Here is a 21,233-nt window from a genome sequence, read left to right as displayed (position 1 = left end):
CTGGGCAACATGGCAAAACCCCGTCTCTACAAAAAATACAAAAATTAGCCAAGTGTGGTGGTGCATGTTTGTAGTCCCAGGTACTTGGGAAGCTGAGGTGGGAGGATCACTTGAGCCTGGGAGGCAGAGGTTTCAGTGAGCCATGAATGTGCCATGGTACTCCAGGCTGGGCAACAGATCGAGACCCTATCTCAAAAAAAAAAAGTAATTACCAAAGTATCTACTATGTGCCAGAAATATGGGAAACAAAAAGGAACACAGGCCCTGTCCCTGTGGCCTTTACAATCCGTGGAAAGACGGACATTTACTTATTATGATGTGATTAATGTATAATTACAAACTGTGACTGAAAGGTGTGTGGTGCTGCAAGTGGACTATAACTAAGAAATGGCTGGGCATGGTGGCTCACAACTGTAACCCCAGCACTTGGGGAGGCCGAGGTGGGTGGATTGCTTGAGGCCAGGAGTTTGAGACCAGCCTGGCCAACACAGTAAAACTCCATCACTACTAAAAATGCAAAATTAGCTGGGCATGGTGGTGAGTGACTCTAGTCCCAGCTACTCAGGAGGCTGAGGCAGGAGGATCACTTGAATCTGGGAGATCGAGGCTGCAGTGGGTGGAGATTGCACCACTGTACTCCAGCCTGGGTGACAGAGTGAGTGAGACTCTGTCTCAAAAAAAAAAGAAAGAAAGAAATGGTGGGCTATAACTAAGGGATGGGACCTGATCCTGATCTTGGGATGGGACCTGATCCTGATCTTGGGGCCAGGAAAGCCTTAGGCATGAAAGGGATTTGGGAGTTAGGCAAAAGGGATGCAAGGAAGAGGGTTCCAGGCAGGGGATGTTACAAGAGCAGAGGCCTGATGGCAAGAGGAAGTGTGGTATGTCTGAGAAATGGAAAGAAGTCCAGATGGCTGGAGAGCTGGGAGCAAGGGGAAGGGGAGGGCAGGATGAAGCTGGGGAGGGAGGCAGAGCCTTGAGGACCCTGGTTAAGATTCTGATCATTGCATGGAAAGTAGTGAAAAGCTACTTTAGAGTTTTTAAGTGAAGAGGAGTGGGTGGTGTTACATATTCATATTTGTATTTTGAAAAGATTGATCTGGCTACAGTGTGGATAACAGATTGGAGGGGGCAAGAATGCATGCAAGGGAACTGCATTAAGCTAATGCAGTGGTCCAGGTAAAGAAAACTGGGCTTGGAGTAGGCTGGTGCAGTGCAGAGAGGAAGGAGCAGGTGAACTTGTGACATTTAGAGGTAAAACTGACAGAACATGGCGTTTTGGTGGTTCTCAAAGTGTGTTCTGTGGATCCTGGGGAGTCCCTTGGATCCTTTGACCCTGTGAGTTCAAAATTATTATTATTATTTTTTTTTTTGTGACGGAGTCTTGCTCTGTCACCAGGCCGAAGTGCAGTGGTGCGATCTCAGCTCACTGCAACCTCCACCTCCCGGGCTCAAACAATTCTCTTGCCTCAGCCTCCCAAGTAGCTGGGACTACAGGCATGCGCCACCACGCCCAGCTAATTTTTGTATTTTTAGTAGAGATGGGGTTTCACCACGTTGGCCAGGTTGGTCTCGATCTCTTGACCTCGTGATCCACCTGCCTCAGCCTCCCAAAGTGCTGGGATTACAGGCATGAGCCACCATGCCTGGCCCTCAAAATTATTTTCATAATCATTCTAAGACATGACACTTAATTCTCTCACAAGGGTACAGTGGAGTTTTCCAGAGGTCATGTGCCTGAGGTGATGTCATCACTGTAATGGCTAAATGGCATGTGTGCTTGTATATGATTGTATTCTTAAAATTTCTTTTTTCCTCCGCTGGTTTCTCCTGAGAAAATGTTTTTAAAATTTCTGAGTTTTAATTTCAAATACAGTAAATATCAGTTGATATATCCTACATAAATAAAAGCTAAGTGGCCTCAGTTTTAAGGTGCAAAGGGGTTCTAAGACCCAAAGGCTTAAGAATTACTATAGTATTGGATTGAATTTGCAGGTGTTTTCAGGAGGCTAAGGTGGGAGGATAGCTTGATTCCAGGAGTTTGAGCTCAGCCTAGACAACATAGTGAGACCCAATATCATTTAAAAAAAAAATGAGGCCAGGTTTGGTGGCTCACATCTGTAATCCCAGCACTTTGGGAGGCCGAGATAGGTGGATCACCTGAGGTTAGGAGTTTGAAACGAACCTGACCAACATGGTGAAACCCTGTCTCTATGACAAATACAAAAATTAGCTGGGTGTGGTGGCATGCACCTGTAATCCCATCTACTAGGGAGGCTGAGGCAGGAGAATTGTTTGAACCTGGGAAGCGGAGGTTGCAGTGAGCTGAGATGGTGCCATTGCACTCCAGCCTGGGCAACAAGAGCAAAACTCCATCTCAAAAAAAAAAAAAAAAGAAGGAAGAAAAATATTTTGCAGATGTTGAGAGAGAGGGAGGTAAATTACTGCTCTGTGGAGATGAATAAATGGCATCGCCTTTCACTAAGACAGGAATACTGGAAGAGAGCCTGGTTCCAGGTGCTGGGAACAGGTAGACTAATGTTGGTATTGAAGTGCCTCTGATACAGCCAACAGGAGATATCAGAGAGGCAGTTAGATATATAGGTCTCTAGCTCAAAGGGGAGAAAACCAGGGCTCGTGAAAAAATATTGGAAATTGTTATGTTGAAACCATGGGCCCAGGGGAGAGTGCCTAAGCAGAGACTATAGAATGAGAAGAAAAGAGGGTCCATGATTGAGCCTTAGGAACCCAACACTTAGTGGCCAGTTAGAAGAGGATGAGCCTGCGAAGGACACAGAAAAGGAGTAACCAGAGAAGTAGGAAAGGAAATTAGGAGTGTAGGGAGAAGGCATTACACAGAACCATCCAGGTTGGTAAGGACAGACCAAGGGTAAGAGACAGAAACCTGTTCTTTTCATTCACAGATGTTTGAATGCTTGCTGTGTGCTGGTACAGATAAGACTTTCTGGAAGGGAAACAGAGACAGGAGTCAAGGTATAGCATGAGAGACTTGGAAAAGTCCTAGCAGTAGAAATGGGGTCAAAGAAGTCCTTGGTTAGTAAGCCTTAGCAATTCAGCCTTCCACCGGGTTCCTCTGTTGCCTCCTTGTCATCATCATTTACATACCTGTGAATATTTAGTGAGTCTGCTGCAAGCGGGCTACTCAGTTCACACCACAACATTTGCATTGATGGGAAAGCGCAGGGTAGCCCAATCAAATTCCAGACATGTATATTTGAAATTCTTCTTTATTTTGGATTGAAAATCAGCTGTCTCTCACTTTACCCACTGATTCTAGTACTGCTCTCTTGAGCAACGGATAAACACAGATAAAATCTTTCATATGACAGTTTTTCATTGGTTTTTTTTTTTTTTTTTTTTTTTTTTTTGAGACGGAGTCTTCCTCTGTCGCCCAGGCTGGAGTGCAGTGGCGCAATCTTGGCTCACTGCAAGCCCCGCCTCCTGGGTTCACACCATTCTCCTGCCTCAGCCTCCTGAGTAGCTGGGACTACAGGCGCCCGCCACCACGCCCGGCCAATTTTTTTGTATTTTTAGTAGAGACAGGGTTTCACCGTGTTAGCCAGGATGGTCTCTATCTCCTGACCTCATGATCCGCCTGCCTCGGCCTCCCAAAGTGCTGGGATTACAGGCATGAGCCACCGCGCCCGGCCCCACAGTTTTTCAAATATGTGAAGCCAGGTATCATGTTTACCTTTTGTTGTTTCCATCATAATATGCATACCTTGAATTCCAGGTTTTTTTCAGGCCATTTAGTCTGTTAAACTAGTTCATGCTAAACAAACGAAACAGAAACAAACAAAAAAAACCCTACTAAGTAATGAGTTAATCCAAAGGAGTTAATCTCTCTGTGGGAAGATCACTAGGCAGACAGGTGGAATTTCCTTACCTGAAGATATCCTCTCTCATACCTTGGCCTATGGAAATTCTACCTACCTTTGAAGCTCAAGCACTATTTTTCCATGATACATTGGGTGGTGCCCTTAAGCCATGTAACCAAGCCTCAACTAAAGGACTTGTCGGTGGGGCGCAGTGGCTCATGCCTATAATCTCAACACTTTGGGAGGCCAAGGTGGGCAAATCACCTGAGGACGGGAGTTCGAGACCAGCCTGTCCAACATGGTGAAACCCTGTCTCTACTAAAAATACAAAAATTAGCCAGGTATGATGGCAGGTGCCTGTAATCCCAGCTACTCAGGCCGCAGAGGCAGGAGAATTGCTTGAACCTGGGAGGCAGAGGTTGCAGTGAGCCCAGATCGTGCCACTGTACTCTAGCCTGGACAGACTCTTGGTCTGTCTCAAAAAAATAAAAAAAAAAATAAAAATTATCCAGGTGTGGTCGTGCGCATCTGTAATCCCAGCTACTTGGGAGGCTGAGGTGGGACAATCGCTTGAACCCGGGAGGCGGAGGTTGCAGTGAACTGAGATCGTGCCACTGCGCTCCAGCTTGGGCAACAGAGTGAGGCTGTGTCTCAAAAAAAAAAAAAAAAAAAGGACTTGTCCCTGCTACATTATTCTGACTCCTGTATGGTCTAAGTTCATCTTGTTAAGTACCTTTGCCTCAGTTCTCACTCTGTCTTTCTCCTTATCTTGCCACTTTGTCCCATAGTGAGGCAAGCCATACTCCAACGCTTGAGTGGAGGCAATCAGGTTTTTCTGGAGTTTGGTAGTGAAATGGTGGGCCTGCCAATTGTGGTGGTGCATGCCTGTAATCCCAGCACTTTGGGACGCCAAGGTGGGTGGATTGCTTGAGCCCAGGAGTTCGAAACCAGCCTAGGCAACATGGCAAAACCCCATCTCTCTGTCACCCAGGCTGGAGTGCAGTGGTGCCATCGTGGCTCACTGCAGCCTCAACCTCTGATCCTCTTGCCTCAGCCTCCCAAATAGCTGGGACCACAGGTGCTTGCCACCATACCTGGCTAATTTGTTTTTTGTAGAGATGAGTTCTCACTATATTGCCCAGCCTGGTCTTGAATTCCTGGTCTCAAGCGATCCTTCTACCTCAGCTTCCGAAAGTGCTAAGATTATAGGTATGAGCCACCATGCCCAGCCCAGGATGTTTTTAGGCTAGAGATATGAGAAAGTGTATGAAGGGAGGGATAAAGACAGCTGAAAGGAGGGGTTAAAGGTGATGAAGAGGAGACCGTGGGGGAGCTGACTCCTGCTGGAGATGAATCGAGTCCAGGTAGAGGGTTTATAATGCTTTCGCAAGGAAGAGAGGAGCCCTTTGCCTCTGAGAGACGAGGAGGGAAAATTCAGTCAGAGGACAAGAAAGAATGTTGAAAGGATGAGGGTGGCTTATAGCGACAACTGGGCAGTAAACAGAGAGCAGTGCGCAGGACTAGCTTCCAGTCCTAGTACAGATTTGAAGGGGTAGAAACCACGACTGCAAAGGTAGTGACCATACACTTGAAAACAAAATGGTTAGCTTCTTTCATCTCCAAAGTTTTTTTTCCCTCCTTGCTATAAGTTCTATGATGCTACATGAGATCAGAAACTTTGAGGGTGGTAGCAGCTCCAAAATAAAATGGGAATTTTGAAAGTTGAAACATAGAAGATGTTCTTAGGGTCTTATGGAAATTCTACCCACTACTATGTTCTACAGAGTGTGGTCCACTGTGAGCATATTGGTAAATATTAGTTAAGATTTTCTATTGAGAAAAAAAGTTTGATTTCTCCCCCCTTCTCATCTGTCCCTGAATAGAGAAAAGAGTTTAGAAAACAGTTGGTGGCCAAAAAAGCTATCTCTTTATACTTGCAATGACCTGCACATTAACACTGACCCAAAGCCCTAGAACTCCCTGCGGAGACAACTTCCTGACTGCATCAGCTTCCTGATTAGGGTTCTCTTATGAGACGGGCCAGAATCTGAGAGCCTGTAGTTCAGCTTTAAGTCAGAGTACAAAGCAAAAGAACCTACCATATCCTAGGGTGAGAGTTTATCTTTGACTCTGCTTCTTTGGGTTAAGGAGGCTGGTAGAGAGCTAGCACGCACCGGGAGGAATGAGGATAGCTGGCAGCTTAAACCCCGCTTTTCTCCTGTGTAAAATGCCTTCATGGGAAGCTGTGGGCCTCTCTGAACAGTGGAACTGCTACTGTGCTCCTTTGCTTCAGCTGGTGGCACAGATGGCGCAGTGAGGCTAGAGCAAGTTCAGGCTGGAATACCAGGGAAGGGTGTCCCAAGAAAGCCTGTGACCCCTGCCTATGCAGCCTTCTGAGACCTACGGAGTTAGCTGTTTTGCATAGCACTGTGCTTTGTGCTGTCTGGCTCATTGCTATCACTGCTGGTAAATATGTAACCTTTAGTGAGTTTTATGGTCCAGTATCCTATCCTATTCAGCTCCCTGTCTCACTTGCTCTCAACTGTTGTGTATATCATTGGCTCTCAATTTCTGAAATGAAGATTAAAAACAAAACTGAAAATGCCCTGGAGCAGTTCTGCCAACTCCTGGTTTTTCCATTCGGTTCCTCTGATAGCCATTGGTTTGGGGAGACTTCCTTTTCCTGCTCCGGCCTGTGGGCCTGTGCACAATAGCAGCTGGCACATAGCCCATCAGATAACAAGGCTGGCTCTCTGCAGGCGCAGTGTGGATTGGAAAAAGTGAAAGTCTCTGGCTGGAAATAAAAGCTCAGAAAACCTTTGCTATTTTTCCCCCCAGACCCTCCTGGGTCTGTAGTGCTGGCCTCATGTGAGCTAGTCCCATCCCACCTGTAAAACCAGGGGAGAGTTCAGTGCCGCTGATGAAGGAGGGGACAGGTGTCAGGGGGACCATGGATATTTTATCCCAGGGAAGTCTCACCCCAGACACTCCAAGTGACAGGTTGAGGGCATTTCATCCTGCCTGGGCATAGTTTGGACCAGTGTCTGAGGTTTCATAGAGTTTTTCTTTCTCTCCAATCAATCCCTTACAAGAGACATTTTTATTTGTTCTAGGTAAAATATATAATACAGCTCCAGAGTGTGTTGGTCAGAGTTCAGTTGCACAGAGGAGAACCCAATGTAGCTAGTTTCAGGAAGAAGAGATTCCGTAAGCCAGAGGTGCACATTGTGGATTATGGAATCAATGAGGGAAGAAAGAGAAGCAGGCTCTAGGTTAAGATACACCACAGAGCGTCCTCCCTCTTCTGTAATCAGGAAGCCACCGGTCCAGAAGTCCAGTGCCCCTCAGTTCTGGTCCACACCTGTCTGTCAACATCAGCAAAGCTGGAGACCAGGTGTGGGGCCTCTGCTAACACTGTGGCAGAAAAACCAAAGGCTTCTGTGACTGCTCAGGAACAGCAGGAAGCCTGTTAATCTCACAAAAGTGCATGTGATTAGCTGAACCTAAAGAAAGTCTTAGAAATACAGCTTTTAGCCAGTTAGCTTCTGAAGTACAGGAAGGCACACTAGAAGGGTGGAATCCATCTTGCGCCTACCCCATGTATCTGCCACATAGAGTGAAGGGTACAAATGGGATTCTATGGAGTTCCTACCGTGAGATGGGGTTATGTAGATATGTACCTGTGCCAGCACATTTATAACTTCCAAAAGAAATTATGAGGCAGATAGTTCTCCACATTTTTGCAGTTGAGGAAATTGAGGTGAGAGCTTAGATTATTTAACTAATGAGTGGCAAAGCCTGATCTGAACCCACGTATATCTAATTTCAAAGCTTAGTCTTTTCTCCGTGCACCTCGCTTACCTACTTAGAGTTGCTTCTGCTGCTGACAAATGTTGCTGACATGTGGACTGAATTGCCCTAGAACTTGTGGACTACCCAGATGTCATCCAAAGCTAAAAGTAGGAAGCAGGCATTAGGCTAATTTTTATAAGCAAAGGGTTAAATAGTGCTCTCTCTGTGTTCTGTGGCATGATAGGGCTTAGGAAAACCATCCTTTTTTCACAGTTGCACTGGAATTTTGTGTTACAGTAGCAAGGGAAGCAGCCAGGTACATGGGTCTGTGAGGTCTGGGTCACTGGAAAGTGGAGTAGTTCCCTTGGTCCAGATTTCCCCTAAACCTCCATCTTGTTTTTGCCTACAAGCCCTCTGTTGGCCAAGTGGCATTTTGTATTCCTGGCCTCTGACTCCCAAATGACCATGGAGAAAACAACTCTGAATTTGAGCTGCATGAAAGATGCCACTGTGGATGTGGCTCACATCTGTAATCCCAGCGCTTTGGGAGGCTGAAGCAGGAGGATCCCTTGAGCCCAGAAGTTTGGGGCTACAGTGAGCTATGAACATGCCACTGCACTCCAAAGAAAGAAACATGGCACTGTGCTTCCCCTGTGCTGCCAGGAAGTCCCCACGTTAGCCTCCCTCCCGCACCTGGCAGGCTGTCATATTTCCTCGTGGGTGGGATCTCCATCCTCCATAGGGATTACTCATGGGGAACAGATGGCCTGGCCAGTTCAAGGAGAAGTTTTGTCTTGTGCCACTGTGTTGAGCAGCATGCCTATCCTTTTTGGAAATAAATTATGGTCCCCAAATTGCCTTGGCTGAACTGTATGAGAGTCACAAAGCCTGTTTTCTCATTTCAGCCCCACCATAAAGTCACTTTATGGCTTTGGGGCTTGGGTTTCCCTCTGCGCAATGTGGATGATGATAATGCACCACCACTGCAGGAGTGCAGTAAGGGTTAAATGAGAGGTGACAGTATATTTTTAAGAAAAAAAAAATTGCCTTGGCTGATTTTATTGCTCTGTTAGTTCATGGTACAATATCCCTAAATTTATATTCAGAGTAACTTTAGTTTCTGTTAGGACTTAGAAAATAGGACAAATTCTCTTCCATGGGCTGTTTGAGACCATTTCAAAGGCATGGCTCAGATACCCTTTATCTCAGAATTGGTGGCCTCTACCCTGTGAGTGAGATGTTGAGACAGGAAATCCAGCAAAATTCTATGCCTATTTTCAGAGCAATTTTGTTTCTGGCCTCTGCTCTGGAGTCAGGTAGGGAAGCCAGATTACTGAGGACCCCATGTTAGCTTTCCTGACAGAGAAACATCCTTGGAGGGAGGCTGGGGTGATGTGTCCAAGAAGAGATTGGGAGTATTCTCCAATACCAGTTCAGTGGTGAATTCATCAAAATGTATTCAGCACAACCACATGAACCATATGTTCTGAACAACTGACAAATATAGAAGAATTAAAGAGTCAGTTTCAACTGGGTGCAGTGGCTGACGCCTGTAATCCCAGCAATTTGGGAGGCTGAGACAGGCGGATCACCTGAGAACAAGAGTTCGAGACCAGCCTGGCCAACATGATGAAACCCTGTCTCTACTAAAAATACAAGACTTAGCTGGGTATGGTGACGGCCACCTGTAATCCCAGCTACTCAGGAGGCTGAGGCAGGAGAATTGCTTGAACCCAGGAGGCGGAGGTTACCTTGAGCCAAGATTGTACCACTGCACTCCAGCCTGGCCAACAGAGCAAGACCATCTCGAAAAAAAAGAGTCAGTGTCAGTTTCCTGAAGGTCATTGAAAAACAATAGTTTTAAGCTTCTTAGAAAATGTCTTTCAAAGAGCAACCCTCTGGCCAGGTATGGAGGCTCATGCCTTTAATCCCAGCACTTTGGGAGGCCAAGGCTTGAGACCAGCCTAGGCAACATAGCGAGACCCCATTCCTAGAAGTGCACACAGACACACAGAGCAAGCCTCCCTGCCATTCTTTTTTTCCATTAAGTATTTTTCTTCCTTCTGAGGGTCTTTGAAATAGGGGGAGTCTCTCTGGCTCAGGGAGTTTGTTGAGCTCCATCAGTCTGTCACGCCCACCCTCTTTTCCAGGATGTTCTAAGACCCTGGACTGGGCTCTTGAGCACCCTCTGCTGTAGATGCTTAGTCCCTGGTGTACTTCCTCTACTTCCAGGCACAGGCTGAGTGCTTCTGGCTCCACATGAGCTTTTGTTTTGTTTTGTCTATGAGACAGGGTCTTGCTTTATCACCCATGCTGGAGTGCAGTGGTCCAAACACGGCTCACTGCAGCCTCAACCTCCCAAGCTCAAGCAGTCCTCCTGCCTCAGTCTTCCAAGTAGCTGGGTCCACAAGTGTGCGCCTGGCTAATTTTTAAAATATTTTTTGTAGAGATGGGGTCTCACCATGTTGCCCAGGCTGGTCTCAAACTCCTGGCCTCAAGCATTTCTCCTGCCTCTCAAAGTGTCAGGATAATAGGTGTGAGCCACTGCACCTGGCCACACATGAGTTTTTGAGCAATAGGAAATATATATACATATATATATGAACATGTATATACACACACACATATAAAACTAAAACTGTGTATCTCAGATTTTCCATCTAAAACTGGTCTGGACTAGGGATCTATCATCAAGGAAGGAGGGAAGCCAGGCATGGTGGCACCTGCCTGTAGCTGAAGGGGGAGGATTGCCTGAGCCCAGGAGCTCAAGACTAGCCTGGGCAATAGAGTGAGACCCTGTCTCTAAAACAAAACAAAACAACAAAACAATAGAATGAGTCAGGTACTTCCCTAGGTCTCCAGCTACCAAACTTGGTCTGTCTTGTTTCCTTAGCCATTTCCACAGAGCATCTTGCCTGCAGTTCCATTTCAGAAAACCTAGTGCTACAGCCCCTGAACTAGACTGGAGAAACCAGCCAGCAAGGAAAGTAACCTGCATTGTTGAGGAATGGTACTTCTGCTATTCCTGGTGTTTGGGAATTGCTGGGTCGTGGGAGAGAGGTAAGGGGTGGTAGATAAGGGAGTGGAGGGCTCTTGTGTCTCTGGTTTTCTAAACAACAGGATAAATTTGTTCCCTTCAGAACAGGAAAAGGGTTCAGGATAAGAGTCCTATGTTTAAGTTTTGAAGCTACAAGAAATATTTGTGTGGGTATAGTTAAAGCTTTTTTTAAAACCTTCTGAAAATTGGCTCTTCTGGTTTGTCTGGTGAGCTTAGGAAGGAAAAAAGATGCAAACTTTTGGCCTCATTTTTGTCTCCTCTGATCATGGAAAGCAACACAGCCAGTCAGAAAAAGCTCTTGGGCTAGGAGGAGGGAGGACCTGATTTCTCGGACTCAAAATCTCTTACGGCAGAAAAGCATTGCTCAGTGACTTACAAGGTGTGTCTCTGCACAGCTCTGTCATTCACTAACGTTAGGATGATAAACCATTTCATCTTACAAGCTGATGTGGTGAAAGTACCTGTTAATTGGTTTTATAGTCTCTTACCTGTAAAACATAAATAATTGTTTTTGGGTGTTTTGGGGTTTTTTTTGAAGATTTAAGTTCCTTGAGTCTCCGTTTCCTCCTCTGTTAAATAAAGCAAATGCTTACCTCTCAGGATTGTTGAAAGGATTAAGTGAAGTAACAAATGTAAAAATACCTTGTGGAATGATTGCCACTTAGCAGCCACTCAAAAAATATTTGCCAAACCTCTGTTGTAGAGATGTTGAAAATCAAATGAGGTTAATTACTGTGAATGTGTAACAAAAAGTAAAGCACCACATAAATGCAAGATAATATCATTACTCAGACCAGCCTGAGCAACATAGTGAGACCCTGTCTCAATTAAAAAAAAAAAGGTAATATCATTACTCATAAGCCAGGAAGTGTGGGAGTGGATAGGAATGGAGAAGCCTGCCTTTTGATCCTGGCCAGACCATCAGGAAGGCCTTTTTACCTCATAGAGGTAGAGAACAAATAAGGGGAGACACTGTCTGGGGGAACAGGGCAACAGAGAGAGATGCACAGGTATATTCAGTTACCTTTCCCTGGTCCCCACCCTCAAAATACTGCTTGGACCCAAAACTAAAGAGGACTAAGCTGATGCATTGAGCTGATGGGAGGAAATGGCATTAGTGCTCTAGAGGAAGAGAGAAGATGATATTATGAAGGAGTAATTATATATAAGAATGTTTTTAAAAGCTAGTCTGATTGCCAGCTAAAACGGTCTCATAGGGGTTATTCTGGTTTCTGTTTTGTGCCAAGGTTTTTTTGGTCGGATATGCTGTAGCGCCTGCTCCATCTCTGGAGTTTGTTTCCTATTAGGAAGAGACTTTGCCTGAGGAAGCTGGCACATGCTGGACGTTGGTGCCATGACCCATCTGAGTCACATTCCTGACCTCTAGGGCCTGGTGTCTCTGAGTTGGCCTCATGCCTGCTCCTCTTGGGCCACACACCCTGGGCTCTGTTGTTGAAAGCCTGCTTTATGTGCTCTAGGCTCCCAGAACCCTGGCCGAAGCTCACCTCCCCCTGGCTATGTTCCTGAGCGGCAGCAGCACATTGCCCGGCAGGGGTCCTACACCAGCATCAACAGTGAGGGGGAGTTCATCCCAGAGACCAGCGAGCAGTGCGTGAGTATAGGGGGGCTGGGATATGCCCGTGGCCTGTAGCAGCAGACCAAGGTCATAACAAGGGGCTCTCAGTAGTCACAGTGCAGAACTGAGGGACATGAACCCCATTTGAAAGCTGTTTTATAAACCAGGCCTGCCCAAATAGGGATTGTCCCTTTTTAAGGGCCAAATAACAATTTCTGCCAAAGGTGGGATCTAAAGGATCTAAACTACATAGTTTCCTTGCTGTTGGGTGAGGATTTAACAGGTTTTCCTTCATCGCGGTCCTCTCATTGTTCCTACAGACAGGCACCACCACGCCCAGCTCATTTCAGTAGTGTTTTAACATATGACTGGTTCTAAAGTGACAGGTTATGTTTTTCATTGGATATATTTTAGTTTTGCTGTTTCTTGATGAAAGGTAGGGAGTAAACCATATCAAAATTACACTGTAGGATTGGTTAGGCTGATCTTTTATGATGGTAGACAGTTGTATTAGTTATCTATTGCTCCATAACAAATTACCACAAACTTAGAGGCTTAAAACAATATATATTTATCATTTTCCAGTTTCCCTGGGTCAGGAGTCCAGGCATGACTCAAGTGGGTCCTCTGCTGAGGGTCACACAAGACTGTGATCAAGGTGTCAGCCAGGCTGCCTGCCTTTCTTGAGTTTGAGGCTCTCTTCTAGGCTCAGATGGTTGTTGACAGAATTCAGTTTTTTTTTGGCTGTAGGACTGTGGCTCCTCTTTTCTTCTGAATGTCACCCAAGGGCTTCTCTAAGTTCCCTTCCTAGAGGCCACCTGCAGTTCCTTGCCATGGGGCCTTCTCACAACATGGCAGCTTCTTCAAGGCCAGCAGGAGAATCCCTTGCTCCAGTCTGCAAAGATGGAGTCATAAAATATCACATAATCATAGGAATGAATATTCTATCCTCTTTGCCATAGTCTATTGGCTAGAATCACGTCACAGGTTCTACTTGGACTAAAGGGAAAGGCAGTTCATTGGGACTAACTGGTAGAGGGAGCGATCACCTTAGGGTGTGTCTACCACAGTGGCTCAGCCATTTTAGTGGCTAGCTTCTAAACTGGTGGCTTACTCAATGCAAATGGCAATTTGGCTTAGTGAACTCAGCAAGCGTGAGATCTCTAGCTTCATTCTGGTCTTTTCAATAAACTTGCTTTGATGTAAAAGAAAAGGCTGCTGTTATACTTTCTGGGATTTGGCCTGAGAAGGAGAATTTCTTAAGGGGAAAATGTCCAACAGAAGGGCCTGTGCTGTCACATGGGAGATCTTACAAAAAACTGATTCTTGTAACTTTTCTTTCATTATTCAAACTATATAGGCTATGAGAAGCCCTTTGTACTCTTCTTCCTTCTATACTCCTGCCTTCCAGATAAATTCATGTTTGGAGTAGTGACCTGGAGTGCCTTTAGCTGCAGATTTCCTTTTTGGGCATTTTACTGACCATCCTTTCTGGTTTCTCTAGCCAGGGCACTTCTGGACATCAGCTGTTCTAGGGGTGACTTGGGTGTAAAATCCCAGAGATTGCAGATGAGCTTGATTGCCCTCAGTCTGTGTCCCTCGCCATGGTCCTATACTCTGCCCCCTTCACTTTTTTACTTTGCCTGCATGGCCCTGGAAGGCATGGGAGGATTTGATTCCTAGTGAGGACAGACTTTTAGAAAGAGGCCAAGGAAGGCAGTGGCTGGGGATTGCCAAGGTCCTCCCCCAGCGCCTGCCTCTTTAGCTGAAGAGAATTGCTCCTGGTAACAGGCCATTTGAGATCAATCTACTTAACAGGAACAAACATTGCATAGTATGTAATAAAAGAATATTCCAGTGTGACTTTACTGAAAAGTGAAAGTATGATAAGTTTATTTTGTTTTTTCTTTAATCAGGTTTAAGCAATAATTGCATCTATTTACTAATTTTTAGAATGAACAAAGCATGATTCCTGTTAATTTTTTGGCCTAATTTTTCCAACAAAAATTATGCCAGTCTGGATGCAGTGGCTCATACCTGTAATCCTGGCACTTTGGGAGGCCAAGGCAGGAGGATTGCTTGAGGTCAAGAGTTCAAGACCAGCCTGGGCAACATAGCAAGACCTTGTCTCTACAAAAAAAAAAAAAAAATTTAATTAGCTGGGCATAGTGGCACACCTGCCTGTAGTCCCAGCTACTCGGGAGGCTGAGGTGGGAGGATCACTTGAGCCCAGGCTGCAGTGAACTGCACTCCAGCTTAGGTGACAGAATGAGACCCTGTCTTGAACAACAGCAACAACAACAAAATGCTAGCACAATGTAACGTCCTTCACTCCCTGCTTGACCTCTGACCATAAAGAATGTCATTTTTTACAAGAGCGTTCACAGGACTCAGCAGTTTTCCCCAAGGCCTCTTGTGAATCTTTGGTATTCTTCCTCCACCACACCTGCCACACCTGCCATGTTATTTATTTGTCTATTTTGTCTTTTTCTGTTAACTGGTCTAAATTTGCCAAATATGCATCTGATGGATTGAAAGCAATTCTCTCCCATGTTGGTTTCATCCACTTTGGCTATCTTATATCCTTAGCAACATTTGCAGTTTTACTTTGCAATTAATTTGCCTTGATTGGCAGATTTTAAAAAATAATGTATGACAACATTACCTAAAGCATTTGAAATTATGGGTGGGGATGGACCCTAGTATTAACTGGGAAAAAATATTTGAGTTGGAAACTAAATTTATGGAGGTCGTTAGTGAATTTTCATAATTCTGATACTTTGTTTCTCTATGTAATTTTTTTTAATTAATTAAAAAAACATTTAAACAGAAACAAGGTCTCACTATGTTGTCCAGGCTGGTCTTGAACTCCTGAGTGCAAGTGATCCTTCCCTCTCGGCCTCCCAAAGTGCTAGGATTACAGGCATGAGCCACCAAGCCTGGCCCCTATGTAATGTTTAATGTTGGAGCTCAGATAATGAATATTCTGAAATTGAAGACCCCACACCCAACCCCATCCCCACTTTTGTGTAGAGAAAATGAAAGGGAGGACCTTCAGGACATTGATTGGAGAAAAAGCGATTCCAAAGACCTTTCGTTGCTGCATTTGACCAGGGGCCAGAGAAATATTTTATTATATTTAGATATCTATTACCTCTGCATTGGACCAGGAACTGGGACATTTTTGTTCTGGTATCAGCTGTGCACTAACTAGTTTTTTGACTTTAGACAAGTCTCCTAACCTTTTAGGCCTGTAGTGCTCATCTGTGAAATGAGGCAATACTTGTCTTTGTAAATTATAAATTATAGAGTGTAAACAGAAGCATTAAGATCCCACCCGAGCCTCACTGGAAGGCTCAGCAGGGTAGTACCATCTCCAGCGCCAGGCTTCAGTGTTAATGAGCCAAGAATATGCCAACAAGAAAAGCAGAGCCTCTGCTTTGCTCTCCTGCCAGAGCTCCTTGGGATGCCAGCCAAGCATTTTTCTCCCTCCTGGAAACTTGCCTTTCAAACTAAGTGGGAGGATGGTACCTTTCTAACCATTCTTCCCACTGCATGGGGAGAAAAAGGACACTCATATTTTGACAAAAAGGCCCATTTGCTGGCCCTTGCCATAAAGCCTGGGTCACTGGGGGGAATTGGGGCTAGGGGTGTGGCTTCATTGTTTGACTTGCCTTACAGATGCTGGATCCCCTGAGCAGTGCAGAAAATTCCTTGTCTGGAAGCTGCCAATCCTTGGACAGGTCAGCAGACAGGTATGGGACTGTGGGTGGTTTGGAGGGTAATGCCTAGGCATTTTTGGAACTGATGGGTTGAGGAAGAAGAGTTAGCTCTGCAGGCCCAGGGTTAAAACATCGTGCTTCTAGGAAAAGCCTTCTTAATTTCCCAAACACCACGAGAATGATGGCATAATTAAATGAATGTAATAATAGCTCAGAAAATAGCTCATTTATTAAGTACTTGCTTTGTTGTTCTAAGTGCTTTACATATTTTGACTTTCCACATAATATATGCCGCTCTCGTACTTTTGACCTCGCTGCTGTGATCTGAACTGAGAAGGAGTGGACTGTCAGTGTTTTAGGGGAAAAACTGAATTATCATCCATTGTTTTACCATCATTTTTTATTCCGAGTGTTTTTGGTGGAGTAAGAAACTGAAACCCAAAAACAGAATATCCAGAATGCCTAGTGTACCACGCCGCCTGCTTCTTCTTACACTTTGGGAGGAAACAAGTGGTGTCCTTTACATACCAAATCGCAAGGGTATGTTTGGAGAGGCCTTGCCATTGATCTTGCCACTCCCTCGCCTCTGCCTCATTATGCCCAAGAGCACTTTTGATCACATCTGTCTGGGCTTAGGACTGTGGTCAGAGGCTATGGAGCAGGTTTGGGGATTTTTTTACTTTGTGTAACTTTTTTTTACTTTTTGTATAACTGATTAATTGTTCATTTGGGTAGTGATATTGTGACTATGGCTAAATTTGCATTGTCTTGCCTAATAGACCTGAGCACTGATGAGCACTGTCTTCCCTTTAGATACCATAGAATACAGTCATGGTTACTTGGTTTCCAATGCATAGCCTTGTTTGGGGCTTGCTTTCCAACTAAGGAAGTAAGAAGGCACAGGCAAGAGTGCCAGGGCTTGCTGTCATAGACTGAAGGCTCTGCCAAGACAGGGATTGACTCTGGCTTTGGATTATCTCCTAAGCTTTGGAGGGGAAGGGGAGAGAAGAGGGCTACAGAAGGTCTAGTAGTTGGGAAATGAGGGGGCAGCCCCCTTGTGCCACTGCCTTGAGAGTTTCAAACCTGTGGCCCCTGCAAAAGGCCGATAAGCACTCTTGTGTAAGGGAAAGGGCCATTCAGGTGGGTGCTGGGAAAGATAGCTAAATTTACCCATTTACCCGCCTCTCTAGTTTTTTTTCCTCTGTCCCTACAGTACTTTCTTTTCTTCTCATTGTGAATGACCTGGACCTACTTCCTTGAGGTCCAGCCTGACTTGGGCTCAGGGCTGTCCATCTTCCCTTCATGGGATCTGGGAAAGGGCATGAGATCTGGAGCCAGACAAACCTAGATCCAGTCCCAGCTCCACCAAATATTAGTTGAATGGCTTCAGACAAGTCTTTTAACCGCTCTGTTTCTGAGTTTCCCCATCTCCAAAATGGGATGGTGGTGATTAAGGTGAAAGAAAGATGCCTAATTTAGCAGCAAGAACATAGACTTTGGGGTCATAGACCTGGATTTAAAGTCTGGCCTTGAGGCACAGTGGCTCACGCCTGTAATCCCAGCCCTTTGGGAAGCCGAGGCAGGCAGATCACCTGAGGTCAGGAGTTTGAGACCAGCCTGACCAACATAGCGAAACCCCATCTCTACTAAAAATGCAAAAAAAAAAAAAAAAAAGCCAGGCGCGGTGGCTCACGCCTGTAATCCCAGCCCTTTGGGAGGCCGAGGTGGGCGGATCATGAGGTCAGGAGTTCGAGACCAGCCTGGCCAACATAGTGAAACCTTGTCTCTACTAAAAAATACAAAAAAAAAAAAAAAAAAATAGCTGGGCGTGGTGGCAGGCCCCTGTAATCCCAGCTCCTTGGGAGGCTGAGGGAGGAGAATCATTTGAACCCGGGAGGCGGAGGTTGCAGTGAACCCAGATTGCCCCATTGCACTCCAGTCTGGGCAACAGTGTGACATTCCATTTCAAAAAGAAAAAAAAAAAAAAAGCAAAATAATTAGCTGGGCATGGTGGCACGTGCCTGTAGTCCCAGCTACTTGGGAGGCTAAGGCAGGAGAATAGCTTAAACCCAGAAGGTGGAGGTTGCAGTGAGCCAAGATTGCACCACTGCACACCAGCCTGGGCGACAGAGCGAGACTCCATCTCAAAAAAAAAAGTCTGGGGCTGGGCGCGGTGGCTCACGCCTGTAATCCCAGCACTTTAGGAGGCTGAGGCGGGTGGATCACAAGGTCAAGAGATTGAGACCGTCCTAGCCAGTGGTGCGTGCCTGTAGTCCCAGCTACTCGGGAGGCTGAGGCAGAAGAATCGCTTGAACCCACGAGGCAGAGGTTGCAGTGAGCTGAGATTGTGCTACTGCACTCCAGCCTGGTGACACAGCAAGACTCCGTCTCAAAAAAAAAAAAAAAAAAGAAATCTGGCCCTGTCTTCCTAGCTTTATCTTTGAGCATATAAATAGGACTGTGGTGTGTGCCTAATCTGTAGGGGTATCTGTGAAGGCAGAAACAGCCTAGCTGCTCAACAAGTGGATCTGCTATTATGTTATTTTTATTATATGGTGTATTTGCTACCTCACAGCGTTCTGAGGATTAAATGAGAAAAAGCTCACTTTAGAAAATAGGTAAGAAAGCAGCAACCTATCAACGATGATGCTGTGGCTGTTTTTATTACTGCCCTGGGCAAAGGATTCTCTTGGAGCTCTTTGCCTGTTACAGAGGTGGGAAGAAAGGCCAAGGAGGGAGAGGGCAGTGCAGTCAGGCTGGAGTTGGGTCAGATGGGGGAGATTTACCACTCAGGGTGCTGTCAAATTTGGGTCACAGACTAGTGAAGGGAGGGTGGAGAAAGCAGGAGCTGGGCTCAGAAAAGGGCTGTTTCCCACAAAATCTGCTTCCCCCACCTAACGCTGTGGCAGGGGTTAGAAAGGGAGACTGCCTGGACGCCCTGCTGGGTTGCTGTGGAAGTATGCAGGGAGTCTGTTTTTTCTTTTTGTGTTCTCCAGCCCATCCTTCCGGAAATCACGAATGTCCCGTGCCCAGAGCTTCCCTGACAACAGACAGGAATACTCAGGTGAGTTCACAGAGCCTGGGTGGGCAATGCAGGGTGTCTGGGTGGGGCCTCAGGTAGCTCTGCTTCAACTGTTCTGAGTCAGTAGCTCTCCTTGGGCTTGCTGCTTTGAGGTCTCAGGTGCCTTGGGGGCTTGGAGGCTTAAGTGGCTCACATTGACCTACCCAGAAGCCAGTGATTCCCCTGTCCTACTCAGATCGGGAAACTCAGCTTTATGACAAAGGGGTCAAAGGTGGAACCTACCCCCGGCGCTACCATGTGTCTGTGCACCACAAGGACTACAGTGATGGTGAGTGCTTCTTCACTTGTTCCCTGCTGGCTGCCTCAAGAAAGGACAAGCTGCCATGAGGAGGGTGGGCTCATCCATGCAGTGCCTGTATTTTCCTTCATTCCTGAGGAATTGTGGTCCAGACTTGAGGCATGGGAGACAGGAAAAAAACAAAAACAAAAACAGAGAAGATAGTATTTGTAGACCAGATGCTGCCACTGGGAACTCTGACCTTGGTTGAAGCCAATGGTGTGCTCCAGGGGCACCATCTCTCCCATGCCCTCTTCTGCCCCACAGCAGCAGGTGGCCTGGGCCCCGCAGAGGGGTAAGGAGTAGGATGCAAGGAAATCAGTGCCTTTGGGTGTGGCTTGGCCTTGCAAGCAACTGGGAGCCCGCTGGCCAGCCATGGGCCTTCCCTTTGGCCAGATCTCCCTGAACCAGACTACTTCCTAATTTCTGCTTTTGTCCTGATTCTTCGAGTGCTTGGGACAGCAGCCTCTGTGGAATGAGTCAGGTGGGGGAGTGGACAGGATGGGCTGGAGCTGGTATTATCATCACTTCTGGCTGAGACCTGGTTTGTGCATTCCGCCTTGTAGCCCGGGGTGTCTCAGACCTGGTTTGTACATTCCACCTCGTAGCCTGGGGTGTGACTTGCTCTACTCTGGCCCTTGCACTCTTTCAGGCAGAAGAACATTTCCCCGAATACGGCGTCATCAAGGCAACTTGTTCACCCTGGTGCCCTCCAGCCGCTCCCTGAGCACAAATGGCGAGAACATGGGTCTGGCTGTGCAATACCTGGACCCCCGTGGGCGCCTGCGGAGTGCAGACAGCGAGAATGCCCTCTCTGTGCAGGAGAGGAATGTGCCAACCAAGTGTGAGGAGCTGTCCCTGGCCAGGAGGAGACTGCCCAGGCGGTCTCAGACAAGCTACAGGGGCATAACATCTGGGCCCCTGGGACCCTTAGGCTCAGCAGGTGGTGGCTTTGGCCCATATGCACCACACGGGATAAGCCTTGGAGTACCTGAAGCCTGGCCCCACTATTGTGTAACAAGCCTCTTCTCCTCTCTGATCTTTAGTTTTTCCATGTTTAAACTAGGGAAGAGCACACCCTTCATCCCTGCCATATTAAGATATTTAGGGCTTTGGAAGGAAATGTATTTGATCAATGCAGAAGAGCATTTAGCCATGACTTCAGCCAATCCTCTGCTTCTTAGGACTCTGACTTCAGGTCCGAGTGACTAGGGCACTGGGCTTGCTCCAGACTGTGGTGGAGATGCTCTACTAAGAGATGATGTGATGGTGCTGGGGGAGGTGGAGCCTGAGCCAGAGGCCCTGTTCCTGGAGAATGAATGGGATATTCATAAATAATGTACACAAAGTAACTCTTTCCTTCTGCTCTCCTGTAGCTCCCAGTGCCCCCATCAATTGGCGCCGGGGAAAGCTCCTGGGCCAGGGTGCCTTCGGCAGGGTCTATTTGTGCTATGACGTGGACACGGGACGTGAACTTGCTTCCAAGCAGGTCCAATTTGACCCAGACAGTCCTGAGACAAGCAAGGTACACTTTCCCCATGGTCTGACTTCCAGTTCCCTCCTTTCAACAAAAATGCCTGTCTTACCACACACAGTAGTTGCTTGATATGCTGTAGGTTGCTTCCTCTGTCATTCTTCCCAAACTCCCTTTCTGTCCGTCCTGGCCCCAGCCACAGGGTGAAAGGACTGTGGTCTGAAGAGCACCAAGCACCTGGCGGGGAGGGATTGGGTGTAAGGAACTAAGCTGATGCCAAAGTACCAAGTAACCCAAACTGAGAGGTGATGACCTGTGCCACAAAGGGGACTCCCTCCCCCAGACAAGTATCTCTCCCAAGCCCTCAGCCCAGGAAGGAGCTGTGGGGCTCCTTCACTTGGTCCAGCTCTAAA

General features: G+C 46.5%; 1 protein-coding gene across 4 annotated transcripts in view; it reads left to right on the top strand.

Moving 5' to 3' along the window:
* Positions 1-21,233, top strand: part of MAP3K3 (mitogen-activated protein kinase kinase kinase 3) — a 73,180-nt gene that overhangs the window by 46,395 nt on the left and 5,552 nt on the right. For 2 of the 4 annotated variants that reach the window (XM_030799305.1, XM_030799308.1), the window contains 6 exons: positions 12,168-12,301; positions 15,947-16,020; positions 18,984-19,051; positions 19,245-19,337; positions 19,999-20,190; positions 20,723-20,871. In XM_030799305.1, the coding sequence (XP_030655165.1) occupies positions 12,168-12,301; positions 15,947-16,020; positions 18,984-19,051; positions 19,245-19,337; positions 19,999-20,190; positions 20,723-20,871 (710 nt within the window). The remainder of the gene's footprint in view (positions 1-12,167; positions 12,302-15,946; positions 16,021-18,983; positions 19,052-19,244; positions 19,338-19,998; positions 20,191-20,722; positions 20,872-21,233) is intronic. The other 2 variants (XM_030799309.1, XM_030799307.1) reach the window with 1 other exon arrangement.

Source organism: Nomascus leucogenys, chromosome 19 (assembly GCF_006542625.1).
Source record: "Nomascus leucogenys isolate Asia chromosome 19, Asia_NLE_v1, whole genome shotgun sequence".
NCBI lineage: Eukaryota > Metazoa > Chordata > Mammalia > Primates > Hylobatidae > Nomascus > Nomascus leucogenys.
This window is presented reverse-complemented; position numbering and strand designations above follow the sequence as displayed.